The sequence below is a fragment of the Drosophila guanche genome, unplaced genomic scaffold (assembly GCF_900245975.1).
Source record: "Drosophila guanche unplaced genomic scaffold, DGUA_6, whole genome shotgun sequence".
Taxonomy (NCBI): Eukaryota; Metazoa; Arthropoda; class Insecta; order Diptera; family Drosophilidae; genus Drosophila; species Drosophila guanche.
This window is the reverse complement of record NW_022995743.1, coordinates 2320212-2335978: the sequence shown is the minus strand read 5'-3', so window position 1 is coordinate 2335978 and position 15767 is coordinate 2320212. Positions and strand designations below refer to the sequence as shown.

At 45.7% G+C, this 15767-nt stretch overlaps 1 protein-coding gene across 2 annotated transcripts in view; it reads left to right on the top strand.

Annotated features, from left to right (window-relative positions):
- The window catches only part of LOC117578439 (rap guanine nucleotide exchange factor 4), a 39961-nt gene that overhangs the window by 1860 nt on the left and 22334 nt on the right, over nt 1-15767 (top strand). Inside the window, exons 3-5 of one of the 2 annotated variants that reach the window (XM_034263954.1) lie at nt 7231-7603; nt 10936-11078; nt 11147-11241. In XM_034263954.1, the coding sequence (XP_034119845.1) occupies nt 7569-7603; nt 10936-11078; nt 11147-11241 (273 nt within the window). In that variant the 5' untranslated portion in view covers nt 7231-7568. Of the gene's footprint in view, nt 1-7230; nt 7604-10935; nt 11079-11146; nt 11242-14092; nt 14580-15767 lie in introns of those variants that run through there. The other variant, XM_034263958.1, reaches the window with a different exon arrangement.

The following is a 15767-nucleotide window of genomic DNA, read 5'->3' as shown; positions in this document are numbered from 1 at the left end:
TATTCGCACATTTGTCTGGCTGCACGTCTGCTGTTGGAGCGAGATTGCCAGGGTGAGTGAGTGTGAGTGTGAGTGTGAGTGTGTGACAATATTGTCAAAGTTTTGTATATTAAACTGGCATTCATACACGCTTATAGTCGTACGTCATTTCCCCAGGGTGCCATAAAAAACAGGCGACAGACCCACGCAGACGCCACGCCACGCCACGCCACGCCACGCCAACCGCCAATGTAAGGCCAACCACTGTCCATGTGGGCCCACAGAGTTTGTGTGTGTGTGACGCACTTTTGTTACACGTTCCAATGGATTATTTATGGAGAAAATCCTCGGCGCAAACATTGATAGCATAGCCCAGGCCCCTTCCTGTATATGTGAGACATTCAATATGCCATTAAATTGGCCAACAAAAAACTACGTAAATTGACACCAATCTGATCTGCCGGCAATTGGCAGACAAAATTGGGTGCATAGATTCTGGGGATAGTGGCACATATTTGTCGAATAGTTAACAGATCCCTGGCTAAAACTATTCCCCCAGCACATGCTGAGTGCAAAATCTTGTTTTTATTTTAAATACATTTTTTATACTTGCTGTTTTCAAGGGCGCTCCGCGCACCGTTAAAGCCAGGACTTTGGCGTATAATAAAAGCGCCTGGGAACTAAAACACCTGTGCGGGAAAGTAAAATATATAAAAAAAAGGGGGCTGCCCTCGGCAATGGCAGGAATTGTTCACTGCAGTTGAGGGAACATGTTTGCTGGACGCTTTTTAATTTAAACCAACTCGAGTGTGGGTGTAATCCAAGCAGAGCCACAAAACAGAAAGGAGACTACAGAATTGGTGGCAAAGTCACGCGGCGCGGGGCTGTTGACAGCGACGACAGCGGACGGCAACAAAGATGTCAGGCCGAGACAGAAGAGGCTCAAACAAAACTCAAACAAGTTATCAAAAGCGCATCAAGCGCGACAGTTCGAGAGAGAGAGAGAGAGAGAGTCCTCCACGTGCCCAACCCAATGGCAGGAGCTGAAACTGGAGCTGGATGCTGCTGCTGCTGCTGCTGGATGGGTGCTTAAGGCACGCACGGCGCCAGATAGTGGCACGTAGCCCTCGGTCCATTATTATTACCGAAGCGGCGAAGGGACGTTGACAATGGCCAAACTTGAATACAAAACAAGACGGAGGGAGCAGGAATCTATGGGATGTGTGAGAATAAATTTGGAGACAGGAGAGTGACAGAAAGAGAGCTTCAAGGTTAATAGGTTCCAGCGAATAACTACTTAATCATGGCTTTCGTTCTTGTCCCTGCCTTGGCTGTAGCATGAATAATTCCCATCAATTTGCATGGCTCCGAGTCAAATGGAACACCTATAAATAAATAAGTAAAGCTGCAAGTGGGTCACAGATAAGTGCTCACAACATCCCTCAAAGACAACGCCAGTATTAGACCAGGACAGCGGCGGGGGAGTGATTGCTGCTGCTAGTTCTGGCTAATATTTGCACATTAAATAGCCACTGGGCCTGGGCCAGGGACAACCTTGATTGAATGCGCAAACAAAGCCAAGGAAACAGTCAAATGCAGGATTTGCTTACCGCTTGCCAGGGGTACGGACTAGTCAAACAAAAACATTCTGCGGGTTGGATAGGGAGTCCTTTCAAGGACGTTTTGGGCTTCTCTTTAAGCGCTGCTAATGCGATTCCCCCCTTAACGATAAGCGTCGCATTAACGCAATAAGCTCGCAAATAATCAGCAGCCAGACAAGCGAGAATTCGAGTCACACCTGAGCGGCATGCCCCATCAGGCAGCCTCAGTGCGATTCCAGGCGCCATAAAAACTTGAGCAAGATGGCCTTAAACGGCTACGTCTAAGCCAAGGAGCGTGAAGCTCCCGTTTATTAACCTGCCCGGGACAGGTTGCTTAAACTGCTCGCTCGACCGGCTGCTTATGCAAATTGTATGCAAAAGCCATGGCCAAACAACCCACAACCCACAACCCTCGCAAATGAAGTGAGAAAATAAAATTAAAACTTACACACTCTGAATGGGTGTTTTTTTTTCTAGCTCCAAGCCAAATAGAGCGCTGCCCGTGCCCGTGCTCTGTGGAGTTGAGCAATAAATTGCGAGCGAGTCAAAGGCAGGGCAGAATAGAGCACGGGCAACGGATAGCTGCAAAAAAGGGTACAAAATGGAATGGAAATTGCCGTTCGATATGCTGCCTCGCCGCGTTCAGTGCACCCAAACAAAAAAACAAACGTGAATATCGGATTGGAATGGAATGGTTTCGGTGTTCTACGCAGTCGAAGAACCCATTACAGCGGCTGCTGAACGCCATTGAACTTTTCTCAAGGTGCAGCGAGGGGTGAGAAAATGCTCGCGGCGCCCTCAAGCCATTAATTAATCCAATTATCCAACGCTTAAGCCGCGAATTGCACACCACGCATACGCCGTGTGGTGCGCACTCAGCAGAAGCATTTTAATTGCATTCATAAAGGGAGAGTTTCCAGGAACTGGCGAAAATAATGCATGAAAATGCGAGAATTGTTTTGGGTCATTGTGCGGATGCCTCTGCTCACACTCTACAATTCAATCTGCAAAACAATTGCATACAATTATGCTCAACAAAGGGAGAAATTAGTTTTTTAGTAGCCCCCCCCCCCCCCTAGAACCCTGACCCTGACCCTGACTCTGCTCTGTCCCCTCTCTGGTTGCACTTGCAGATGACACGACAACGTTTGCCTTCTGCTCTCGACCAACCCCACGTTGTGGTGCTTAAAAAAGTCTCATGGCCTTTCGCTGGCTAAGTTTTGTTGCTCTCAAGAATGTCTTGATTTTGCCCGGATCTTAATTATTAAAGCAAGTCTGGTAGCTCTTTCTCCAGCCAACTACTAAGTGAAGCTCTCTGCCTGCCTGCCAAATTGTATGCGTAATTATGAGCGTGTCCCGTCTGGCAGCGCAACAGCTGGAGAACGAGGACAACCCAGGGGACAACAGCAGCAAACACAGTTCTCTGTCATCAGTTTGTGCTGCTAGCTAAAAGTTAATTTTAAGCACACATTTCACCGAGCTCATTAAGCACACAGTTCTACTCCACGATGCTCCTGCTCCTCCACTCCAACCTGCACACCGCTTCAGCCTCCCTGCCTTTGCTTGGTAAATCGCTTGGATAATCAAGTTTTTGGTTGACTGCAAATGAATTGGTTGGGGAGTGGGGTGCATTGCGTTTATTAACTTTAGATTTGCCAGGATTTAGACATTTGTTTTGGCAGCATATCAAACAGATTTTGATTGGCTGCTGCACTTGGAATATTGTCGGAGATTTATGACATAAACTAAACAAACAAGAAAGTTACTTGCAATATTCCTTGAGGCGCTTGTAGAGTAATTTTACAACGTGTCAACATGTTGGATTGCCATTCCCTGTCCAGCTACTTGTAAACATTAATGTGGCACAAGCAGCGATAAAATCTAGGCAGGCCGCGCACAAAAGTAGGCTATGCTTTTGTTTCAACCAGCTGGAGGCTGGTCGCAGTCGCTCCAGCGACTTTGTGTTTATTACCTCGAAGCGAGTGCCATAAATGTAGTTTACATTTTAGCTGGTAATCGTGCGTTGGTTGCCTCATCTAACGGCTAATCAAATTACGCGGCCATAATTCAAACACACACACACACACACACATGCAGCAGGGACAGGAACTGTCAGGCAGTCAGGCTGGCAGGATGTGGGCCAGCTTAACAGGCAATTTGAGCGCTGAACGTTGATTGAATAAGCGTTAATGCAACTAAAGAGTAGAGTGTAATGACATACACACACACACACACAGTCACCCTCTACCCATACCAATGACATCAGCAGAGTGGCAAAGCAGTTGCAATACTTGCCATAAACACATACTCACAGCTAGCACACACACACACACCTGACAGTCCTGACGTACACCCTAACGGACAGACGAACGGACACAGTGACGTACAGTCACCCTCGCTGTCATGTGCCTGGCAGCAAGCTAAGCCCATGCCCCATGTACATACACGAACAACATTGTATTGTCGATCAATGTGCAACAGGATTTTGCCTGCTAATGGCCCGGACACGGCTTGGACTTGTACAGGAAATGCCATTAGTACAGGTGGCAAGAAGCGCCCGATAATGGGGCAAGGCAAAAAAAGAGGAAGAAAATGCATTAAAGCTGCCACAGCAAGCAGACATTGTAGCCGCTGTTGTGACAGGCCCCAGACCACGACAGGCATACAGGATACTCACTCGCAACGGCTGAGTTTATTAAGAACACATTTATCATAATTACCGACAGGAGAGGCTCCTGCTGCTGTCGTGCGTCGTCCTGCCATGCATACACAGAAAGAGAAGTTGTGGCCGGGGCGAAGTCATCGCCATCATCAGCATGTGATGACAAATTCAACAGACAGAGCGGCCGTAAAAATTCCTGAAATTTCCTTTTTGCCGGAACCCAACCGAAAAAATGTCTACGATGTGGGAGCAGTGGGGGAGCAGCACATAAAAAATGCTACAGACGGTGGACTGGACATGGGCCATGGGCCCAGCCAAGAGAGCAGAGAGACAGAGACACAGAAAGTAGTAGCAAAAGAATTTATACGCGTTGTGGGTGCTGTACGGGGCGGGGAGGAATGATTCATGCGGAAATAAAGGCACTCTCGAGTGCCGTAAATATTGCGGCTGGCCAGAGGATGGCCCTGCCAAGGCAGGGAAAAACAAAAGAAAACCTTTGCATTTTCACACCTTTCACACCTTTTCGACTGGGATTGAATGGGCATCTGGCGGGATTTCCCCACCTGCCAGTGACACACTCGCGCCAGAAGCCAGAAACCATTTGGACAGTCAGCCAGGCAGACATCTGCCGCTGTGCCGTGCATTATTTAATTGACACGTTGATTGTTTTGTATTGCAATTCCATTTAATGTGCAATTTACAGCCAAGTGTATGACATTCCTCGTGCAGGGGCAGGGTGCGGAGGTTGCCTGTCAGTCAGTCGACCAGTCGACAATTTGCCTGTTGAAGAGCTGCTCGAGTGCGGCGACTCACCAAAAGAAATGCTCAACAGTTTGTTGCCAAGAAGCAGCAACAGAGGCGAAATGTTGCAGCAGCATGTTGCTGGTGCGAAAATTAATGAAATAAATTAATGATGCTGATGAAATGTTAATAGGAACAAATGCACTTAATTGTAACTATTAAAATACAAAGTTTAAGTCTTCAAAAATATTTATTTTAATTGCAAAAACGTTATTTTTTATTTTTTTTTTTGGTAGTTAATGGAAAGTCATGAAATTTGTGCAGCTAAAATCCAGTTTGTTGCCTACTGTGCGGCTGCTGTGCCAAAACTTGTTGCTAAACGTAAAAAAACGCGCCAAAATGTTACAAGTTGTGCGAGAAAAGGTTACAAAAAAGGAGACGGCAGAGGAGAAAGAGCAGACAGAGCAGAGGCGGAAAGGCAACAACAAAGAGAGAGCCGAAAATACCGCAACACAGCCAGCGGCACTGCAGTCAGTCAGCGCCAGTGGGGTGCCAGCAAAATTCGGGGACACAACTCATCAACACACCAATCCACCAACCCACAAAGTACTTCTGGAAAACTCACCTGTTAGGCGCAGGACAGAAGTGTGGTGAAGAGCAGCAAAGCTTTGCTCGGGCCGCTGCTCGGGGAAAACAGTTGCGACGCGACTACGAAATGTAACGGACGTGCGAGCGGTGGCTACCCCAACAAAAGCGTTTTCAAAATTCCCAAAGTCAACTCAAAAACTTTTTGTATATACAAAAAACAACCGTTCAAAAACAAAACAAAACTTCTTGTAAATAGAGTGTCAAAAGAGTTTTCTTTTAAATCATTTTCCCCCGTCGGTGTTTCGTGTTGTGTTTTGAGTGGGGGGATGGATGCTAAATGTTTGGACCCGTAAAAACGTTCAATTCGGTTCAGTTCCGTTCGGTGTGAATATTAAATACAATTGAGCGAAACAGCAAAAAGAGAACGTGGGAGTTTCGCTTGCTGCTCCTTTTACTCTTCGGTTTTTTTGCTTCTTCTAAATAATTTCTTGAGTTTTTCCACCTCGTTGATCATTCGGCAAGGATCGCGGGACCGTTGAAGCGTAAGTTTTGATTCATTGGACAAGCATTTTCATTGTATTTTGCCTGTCGCAAGTTGGACTTGCGTTGAAAACTTTTCCCTGCTGCCACTTGTTTAATTAAAAAACAAAGTTTTGGCAAAATCCCCAAATGAAAATTACACGAAACATCTGTTTCCGGACTTTCAGGCACTGCCCCGACACTAATTGCATTCGAATGATGCCAACACCCACACAACCAGAGCGAGGAGCCGCCATTTGTTGTTAGGTGTTGCCGATAGTCTAGCACTTATCACACACTTTCCTGTGTGTATGTAGCTGTTGTTGTGCCAAGAGTTTCCTTGCAGAGTGTAGCATACGCTGGGGCACCTTGATGGCCAGCTCTTAATTATTCATAAGCGGCAGAGACTGCCGCTTCAACAGAGACTGACAGTAATTATTCCAACTGCATTTGCATTTTTTGTTTCCTTGCCACTGCCATGAGTGATGCCTCTGTATATCTCTCTGTGAATTTTTGGTTTTTTTCCATTGACGCAGCACCAACCAGAAAGTACAGCCCTAGATAGACAGAAGGTAGATAGATAATGGATCCACAATATTTTGATAGTGCTCTGTCCTCTGTGTTGGGTGACTCAGTTGTGCCGCATGATCCGGCAATCCAGATGGGAAATCAGTTTTTGCCTATTGACAGCACATTAAGTATACGCAGCTGTGTTCTGTGTTCTCTGTGTGCTCTGTGTGTGCTGTTTGGAATGGCTAATCTTTTGTTATCTAGAAAAAACCATTGTTGTATTAGTTACCCCTGACAATTCTCTCTTCTGCCGCTCCTGGCTCCCTTTTGCTTCAAAGCTGTTTTCCCACAGAAGCCTGCTTTTGTTAAGGAACAAAAAAGGAACACACACAGAGACACATGCATTTAGGGCCTTCAGGGCAGCTGTCAGCATTGGCAAGGGAGCAGGAGAACCCTTTTTATTTGTGTGTGCTAAAGGGAAACTCACATTTACACATTTTACATTTATCTATCTGTTTGTGGCATTTTTCCGTACACATCCGACTAACCAATGGACATTTAGAGTATTTTTTTGGGCGCCTCACACTAAGTGAAATATGACTACAAATTTTACCAATTTAACTTTTGCAGAACTGAAATCTATTTCGGAAAGTTTCGAAGCCTGCTGCCTGCTGCCTGCCCCCCTGTGGAAACCACACGCTGACAGCCTGAAGAAGAAGATCCCCGCACTATCTGTGGCATGCAGCATTCAAAGGGAATCGCAAATTGAAGGCAGCCACAAAGGCAGAACGGGGGCCACCATTTTCCGGTATTTTGATTTCGTTTTGCCAGCACCTCAACATAATTTCCGCCCCATCGATTCGGTTTTGGCTCCACCATTTATGGAATGCCCGATTAAAACACTCGAAAAACAAATAAATTAAAAACTCTGCGCACATCGAACGGAACGTAATTAAAATTGTTCGAAAATGGCAATGGAATGGATAACCGCAATGGACAAACGGTGAGTAGAATGGCAAAAAGCAGCTGCGGAATTATGCATTAATTATGGGAGTATTATCACAAAATTCCATAGAAATTTGGTAATCAAATTAGGCAAGAACTTTAGCTACCTTTTAAATGATTTTCCATTTGCGCATTAGAGATTTCTCCCTCTCTTTTCGCGGCATAATTAAGACAGATCCATTTGGAAAAACTCCCAATTACAATTATCGAATCAAAGCAAACTTTTCTTTAATGGAAACTGAAAACATTTTCACAACTTAAATAGAAACTTTTGCAGCAAAATTTTGCTACATTTTTCAACAGATTTGATGCTTGAGTGCACGAGTTCTTCCCTCTGCCTTTTGCTCGCTCCTTGTTTGCTGAGGCAAGGACACACACACACACACACACAAGCATGTAGGACATGTACACAGTACGTGCAATGAAAAGCTCGACAGAAAAAACAAGAAGCAAAACGAGAGAGAACATGGGGGGAGGAAAATCCAAAAATGAAATGAAACAATTTTAAATGCTCACTCGTCATGCTGCCTCGACATTCGTTTGTCAGAAAGAACAGCAGCTGGACACAGCAGCATGCCACGAATTATTCGCTTTATCAAATCACAATTCGGGTGCCCATTGCCCAATCCCTTTTCGAAGCGTTGAGTTGTCACTTTAAATGCAATTATCGTCAATAAGCGACAGCGACTTGAAATCTAGTAGCTAAACAGGGTGACTCCCCTCCTGCTGCTGCCTTTCGTCCTTTTTTGTAAAGCGTAAAATGCTCCGCAATTAAAGGAGCAGCCCCTCCACTTGATGCAATTTGTTTGAGTTTCAATTCGAGAATCACTTGTCCGAGTGCCATTATTATAGCCTTCTCCCTGCCAACCTCCCTGCTGCCTATTCCGGCATTACATTTCATGGCTGATGTCCAGCCCGTAGAGGGGCGTGTACCCGCCCACACACACACACACACACACACATACACCATCAATCACAGTGGAGCAGTGGCAATCTCCTATGAATTTCATGCTCTGTCAACGCCTAAACGTTTCGCCCACATTCTGGCAGGGATCGGTAGCATTTATCCCACTCATATGACTCCTCCCCCAGCCTACACTTTAACCAGGGGATGGGGTGTTAAAGCTAAAAACAACGAAAAAATGAAAGGAAAGGTCAAGTGGCAAAGGCTTTGAGCAGATTTGTTTGAACTGTGCCTGGAGCAAATATTTGCAGCTGAATTTATAATCGGACAGAGACAGGCTTCCATCTGGAATTGCTTTTGCAATTTAGTCAGTGACTTGCGCCTAATGCACTCGGGTAATAAATGATTTAATTTAGACAAAATTAATGGCAGCAGCAGCTCAGCAAAAAGTGAGAGTCACGCAGCGAGCGTCTTGATGTCTTTCGGGGTGCTCTGGTAATTCGGATTATCAAGAGCGATCTGGGCTTAGGCACACCTGCAGGATGGGAGCAAGGACACAGACGGAGACAGAGTTAAGTGGCACTGCCAGACGGCAATTGATATTGATGGGGACACATGGGCGGGATGGCGGGAAATGCCTGGCAAGAAGTCGTCTTACTCACAAGTGCCCAGCTCACACATTTATCATGCGCCACGTGTAGCCGTGTGGCCGCCAGGCAGGCAGCAAAGATACGAGTTACGAGTCCTTAAACAGCAAGAATAGAATATGCAAAGGCTTTAAAGACTGATAAATCTTTCTGTGACTGTGTCGTGCTGTGTTGGCGCTGCTGCGGCGGCAATTACAACATTGCCCAACAAACTAAACTTTCTGGGAGGCGTGTGCCCAAAAACCGCTAAAACCATTATAATAAACAACCGAGGGAGAGGCGAAGCCTAGGCTGCGCACCAACGCGCTTCCGGCAAACGGTTCTACTCTGTTTTGGTTTTGTTGCTGGCGCTGACTCTGCCTGAGGCACTTAGGACCATGACGGGGACTGTTTGGTTAACGACAGACCCCCATGAAACGGAGGCATTTGCCTTGTTCTTGTTTGTGCTGCTCCTGCCGTCTCTGCTGGCGAATGAATTATGTATGAGTCGCTGCCACCTTTGCACAGGCAGCCAAAAGTGGCCAACTCGTTGCAGATGATGCCCCAGCGCAGGACGCAGGACGCAGAACGCAGGACGACTTATGTTTTATTTTTGATGTGCATGAGGAAAGCCCCAACGCGCCCACGTCTGTCCGTACTTGAGCCAATTCCTCTCACAGTTTTATGGAATTTTTAATTAGACTGCAGCTCGGCAGGCAGACAGCAGAGAGCTTCGACACGGGCGCCCCTTTTTGTTGTAGTCCAGAATGATGCTTCATCTTGGTTCGATATGCCAGAGAGAGTAGAAAAAGGGAATGCAATGTAATGTAATGTAATGGGCATGTTAAGGTCAACCGGAGATTGCAAATACTCCTTCGGAAGTCATAGAAAAATAGCTTATAAATAATACGCGTAAAAGTGCGCAGAAGTTAACCCAATGGCCCAAGGGTTGAGCGTTTATTTGTTCTCATTTTTGACAAAGAAAATATTTAATTAGAGATAAATGCAGAAGAGGGAAAGAAGCAAAACTGTTTGGCAAACCTGATAGTTGCATACAATTCTCCTCCATAATTTCAAGTCATATTTCAGCTGACAAATAACTGCCACACTTTTAGCCAGAATATATTTTCAATCTAGTGAAAGTCTTGTACTAATTTATTTGCCATAATTAGCTCCAGTTTGCCTTTACTGGAAAATAAACTTGACTGCAATTTCGCGCTCCAGCGCGATTCTGGATGCTGGCTGGGCTTTTCTTTGCTTATTTTCCTTTCTCGTTTGCCCTTGTTCAGTTTGAACTTTTTATATGGATTTTTTGTTGTGCCTTGACCGGCTTCCGTTTCCGGCTAGACCCGACTCCCGGACACGGACACTCTCATATTTATTTATGCATTTTTCAATCGACAGAAACAGAAAGAGAACACACAGAGAGAGGGAAGCTGTGGCGGCATTTGCATATTTAATTCGTGCCCAAAACCATACACAAATGTTGTTGGAATTTTTAATTTCAGTTTATTGTTGGACCACTGCCCAACGTCCCAACCCTCTTTAGGGTTCTTTTCTTTTCTTCATCTCTTTTTTATGGTTCAAGAACAAATCCAAGCGCAGTGCTTGGCATAGGGACAGAGTGAATTATAAAAGGGAAAATACTCGTCTAGAATTTACGTTTTGAATCTCCCTTTTGGGTCGATTAGGCTGCCATTGTTGGGCACAGCTGGGAACTTGACTCCGTCTCTCTCGGGGGGGGGGGACTTTCTCTGCATTATTCAATTTTAACTTGGTTTTACTTACTTGCACTTGCAGTCCTTGCGATCGAAACTTGCGTGATGTGGAGCTAATCTCGTGCCGCTTGCGTCGCGTGGAGCCGCTGTGTCGCCTGCCCGGCTCGGCCCTGCAGCAATTGGCCATGTGCGGCTTCTACGAGGACTTGGAGAAGGGCGTTACCCGTAAGTAGTACTAGCCTGCAGCTTGGATTAAGCGTGTTCCCTTCTTTATCCCACACTTTTTCTTGCAGTTTTTCGCGCCGGCGAACAGGGACGCTTCTGGTATGCGGTGCTGGGCGGCTCACTGGAGGTTCGATATCATGCCCATGCCGATGCCGATGGCAAGGTAAGTCGCAGTCCATTCCTGTTTCCACCTTCATCCTGTAGGGTCTGTTCTGTGTGGCAAAACAATATCTACGGCATGAACAATATAATTGATAGCGATTATGCGGCGTCCCTCTAGCCTGCCCTACCCAATCCCTGCGTTGCTGCATATCCGATGTGTGTTCAATATGCCTGGAAATGACTGTGGCACGGCGGTCTCAGCCCTCCCTCCTGGCCTGCTCTGTGTATCCTTTATCCGTCGAAGCGAACAGTCGGTGAAGAGGAAATGCTGACAACAGCGAATAGTCCGGCATCCATCTGCAGTCTCTGGCCCTGCCCCTGCCCCTGCCCCTGTCCCTATGCCTCTCGTATTGGTTTTGTGGCATTCCATTTTTTCCGTTTCGGTTTTCCCCCCATGCCCCCGCTCTGCCTCTGGCCGGCCATTGTGCTTGCCACAGCAGCATTAATTTCCGCCAGGATATTGGCCAGCAGTTTTTCCTTTTTTTTTTTTTGTTTCTTTACCCCAGCCTCCCCACGGACTCCCCTTGCCTCCTTTGCTGGCCGGATTCGTTCCGTTCCGAGAAGGTGTCTGCTAATTGAAACGCTGCAAATTGGGTGTGGGGGGAGGTTCTACCTCTCCCTCAGTGCTCGAGTGGCTCTGCCTGCAATGGAAATTCGAGTATTTATGGTTAAGTGTGCCATGTGGCATGCCCCGCTGCGTGACTGTGTGTGTGTGTGTGTGGCCATGGGGCGACATTGGGCAGGCAAATGAGCAAACGAGCAAATGTTGCACAAGTGAAGGAATCCAATTGGAATGCAATTGATTAAAGAAAACTTTCACTCTTCCCGTTAATTATTCCCCCCCAATATTTCTCTGCTTTGTCTTGCCTTTTGCATAATTTTTCCAACTGATTTGAGTGGATTTTTAGCAAACAAGATGTGGCTTTTGCCATAGCCTCTGGCAATTGTGGCATAAATAGTAATAAATCAAATATTCAAACGCTCTTTTTTTCTACTTTTTCTTTGACACTTTTGTGCCGCGCCGCGAAGACGAGTTTGAATGAATATTTTCGGTGTGGCGAAGTGTGTGGCGTGCGACACGCAAAGCCCCACTTTCCAGATCTGGCTAAAAATATAAATGTTGAATGCAGAATGCAGAATGCAGCATGCAGAAGGGAAAACCACAGTCTGGCGTCTGGCAATCCCTCACAAAAGACAAAGCAAACAAAAACACAGAAGCGGCGTGGCCTATCAATAGCCACACAAAAACACACACAAAATTAATTTCAAGTGATGCGATGAGAGTGTGTGGCTCCTCAGAGGCAGAAGCAGAAGCAGAGAAGATACACAGATATTGAGAAATTTATGTGCGACCCAAGCAGCAGCATTTGGTGCGAGTTCCGTTTTGAGTTGCTTTGAGTTTTCCCCCTTTGACTTCCTCTGATCACGTGACGCTGCTAATTTTGATCTAATGAAAGAAGAGCATGGGGGCAGAGGCAGCCAGCTGAGCCCTGCCAGCAGCAGTTACAAATTGCAGCTAATTTATAAATGTCTTGAGGAGGAGACTTTGAGCTCTCAAGAGAGCTGCTCAAGGCAAAGGCCCCGCAGTGGCAGTGGCACTACCAAACCGTGCTTAGAGCTTGCTGGCCCCCGTTACTCATAATTGAATTGAAGATTCTGCAAAGGGAATATCTGCATGCTGACCAAAGCTGCTCGTCTTCTTGGGCTCGTACCAACATGCGAGCAGGTGCTGACTTTTTTCCCTCTAGCTGCTACGCAATTAATCTCTGTTGTGCGGCCGCATCCAATTAAAATGATGATATAATTATGGCCTGAAACTAATGAAAATGCTTTTGGAACACACAAACTTAACCCACATATAATTAGCCATCATTATGGTTTAGGTTGAGGTTGAGGTTGAGGTGTAGCAGCCACCCAAGGCGTTCGAGGGCAAACCGTAGGTGTTGGGGCAGTCAATATTTATTGGACCAGAGCTAAGAGAAAGCAGCTCTGAACAATGGAATGAAATGATCTGTGTGCCATACAGAACTGACCACCAAAATGCGTAACCATTTGATTTGCAAGAGCAATTTCCGGCGGCAGCATTTGTGAGCCGGAAGTTAATGAGAGTTCTTGCCTGCCATAATGCCAGACAAATCAAAGCTGCAGATACTCTGCGCTGACCTCAATCGACAGCCAGCCAGTTTTCAGTTTTAGTTTCGATGAGCTATAATTTGCATTGGAATCAGTCAAGAGACCTGGGCCAAAAACAACGTTTTACAGCTACAGCAATTTCCGCTCTGGCTGAGCTCAGTTCAGCTCTCTAAGCGGAATCTAATCAGTGCCAGCAAATAAATCTGCATAGGAAAAGCGAAATGCTGCTGTCAGATGTCAGGGAACTCAGCACAGAGATGCTGCTAAGAGGAGACCTGAGACTCAGTCTACTTGAGACAACAATTTGTCGCTTTTCATTACGTTCTACGCTCTGTCTACAGCTCCCCATTTCTCTTTCCCTTTCCCGTCCATGACGTTGACCCATAACGATCATCATCATCATCGTCCACATCATGCCCTGCTCAGGTTTACAGCAATGTAAATTTAAACCAAACGACGGGGCTCTCCCTGCTCTCGTTTTTCTCTTGTTTGTGTGATGTTTTTTCTTTTTTCTTTCTGTCAAACAAGTTGGGCCGACGCTGGCAGAGCGAAGTTGCCCACATATGCGCTTGTGCGCGACCGAACGGAATGGAATGTATCTTTCGGATACAAACAGAGAAATTAATACGTGCTGAACACTTCAGCGGTACAGAGCGCGATCGTTGCGGAGTTTCGTATGGGTAACGCGATAACAATACAGATATTTTATCGCTATCTTTAGCCGTTTGTGTGTTGCCTTTTTCTGCGAAGTTTACAATTGAAAATTCGAGAAACGAGAAACGAGAAACGAGAAGACGTTGCCCAGATCCTCTATGGCCGCGTGGGCAGCGCCACATGAACACGCGCGCGCGGGCGTTCGCCGAAGATACAAATAAACCAGTTAAATTACGGCTATATTTGGCCATAAACCCACCGAATGGTATACAAAAATATCTATCTATCTACCTATTCAAGTGTAAACAAGAAGAGCGCGAAATAGGCCTGTTCCACAGTGCAAAATGCTGCAATTGCGTTCAAAATTGATTACCTACCAAGTGAAGGAAAACAAAAGAAGGCAGCCCAAAAGAAATTCCATGCCAACAGCTGCTAAAGTTTAAACAAAACGAGAGAGAGACAACCAGCCAGCCAAAGTGGAATTTCATTCATTAAAATCTTACGACCTGAGCAGACAGATATGCCCATAAGGACGTGCGGAACACATTGCTGGTTAGTATTTGCCTTTGCCACATAGACATAGGGTTCTGGGCGGGTTTCTTATCTGCGGTCTGTTTGCGTTTGGGGATCCAAGAACGGGTACTCGTACCTCAAGATACTCGCATGTACAGTCACATTTTACAATTGCATGAGTGGGCAGATACTTCCGCTTAGCTGATTAATGTTGTGCCTCAGCTTTCCACCTGATTACTGGCTCAGTGCGAGTCCATCACGCCTCATTTCTCACATCATCAATATGCATACACATTTGAAATGTTTGGGTAAATCGCATAAATAATGGCTCAGTGGCAACGATTTGCATAATTGATTAAAACATTTGCAAAACGACTCAACCAGGACACAGGCAGACAGCAGATGGACCTCTTTAGACATTGGAAGCTCCCAAAAAATATAAATCTAAATAAATATAAGCACAAAATAAAAGGCCAAAGTGGATGGAGATGATTGATGGCTGAGGGTGCTCTGCAGGTTAGCCAAGAGCCAATAAAATGCATAAATGAATACACAAAGAGCAGATGATGGGCATCATTATGGCAAAAGTAGATAAAATATTGATAGGGCCTGGCCACTGATGAAGAGATTTGCCCTGCAATCATAAACGAATTCATCTTCTGCCGTTGGGTAATCTTCGATTCATGTTTTGACTTGATTTCTCCTCTCCACCACTGAAAGACTTTGGAATGCAACCTAATTGCCCCTGGAGCCGTGCAGCTGCATAGGGTTAGGCAGCCACAACCTTGGCAAAGGTCAAAAGACACACACACAAATACTAACAATGCTCATGTTTTTTTTTGTACACTTTTTATGGATCAATAAGTTTGGCTGCGTGCGTGCCAGAGCACAGAGAGACAGCAGACACTGCCAGCGAGCACCTTCTCCAGAGATCAAGGAGCTTTTAATAATCTTTAATAGCTGGCAGAGGAGTGGAGTGTGCGTGGGTTGTGTGGGCATGGGCAGAATGGTTCTATAAACACATTTGCTTACGGTGAACTTTTGGCTGGAAACTTTCATTTGGCATCCATTTCCAACTCAACTCTTTGCAGCCGACAATTTTCATGCACATTTAGAGCGTTCAAAAAAAAGTTTGTAATTAAATAAGTTCCAAAAAGTGCCGCATGTAAATTCCATTTTGAGTTGGAAAACTGAGTTTTACCTTTTGATAATTTGATAATTTAATTA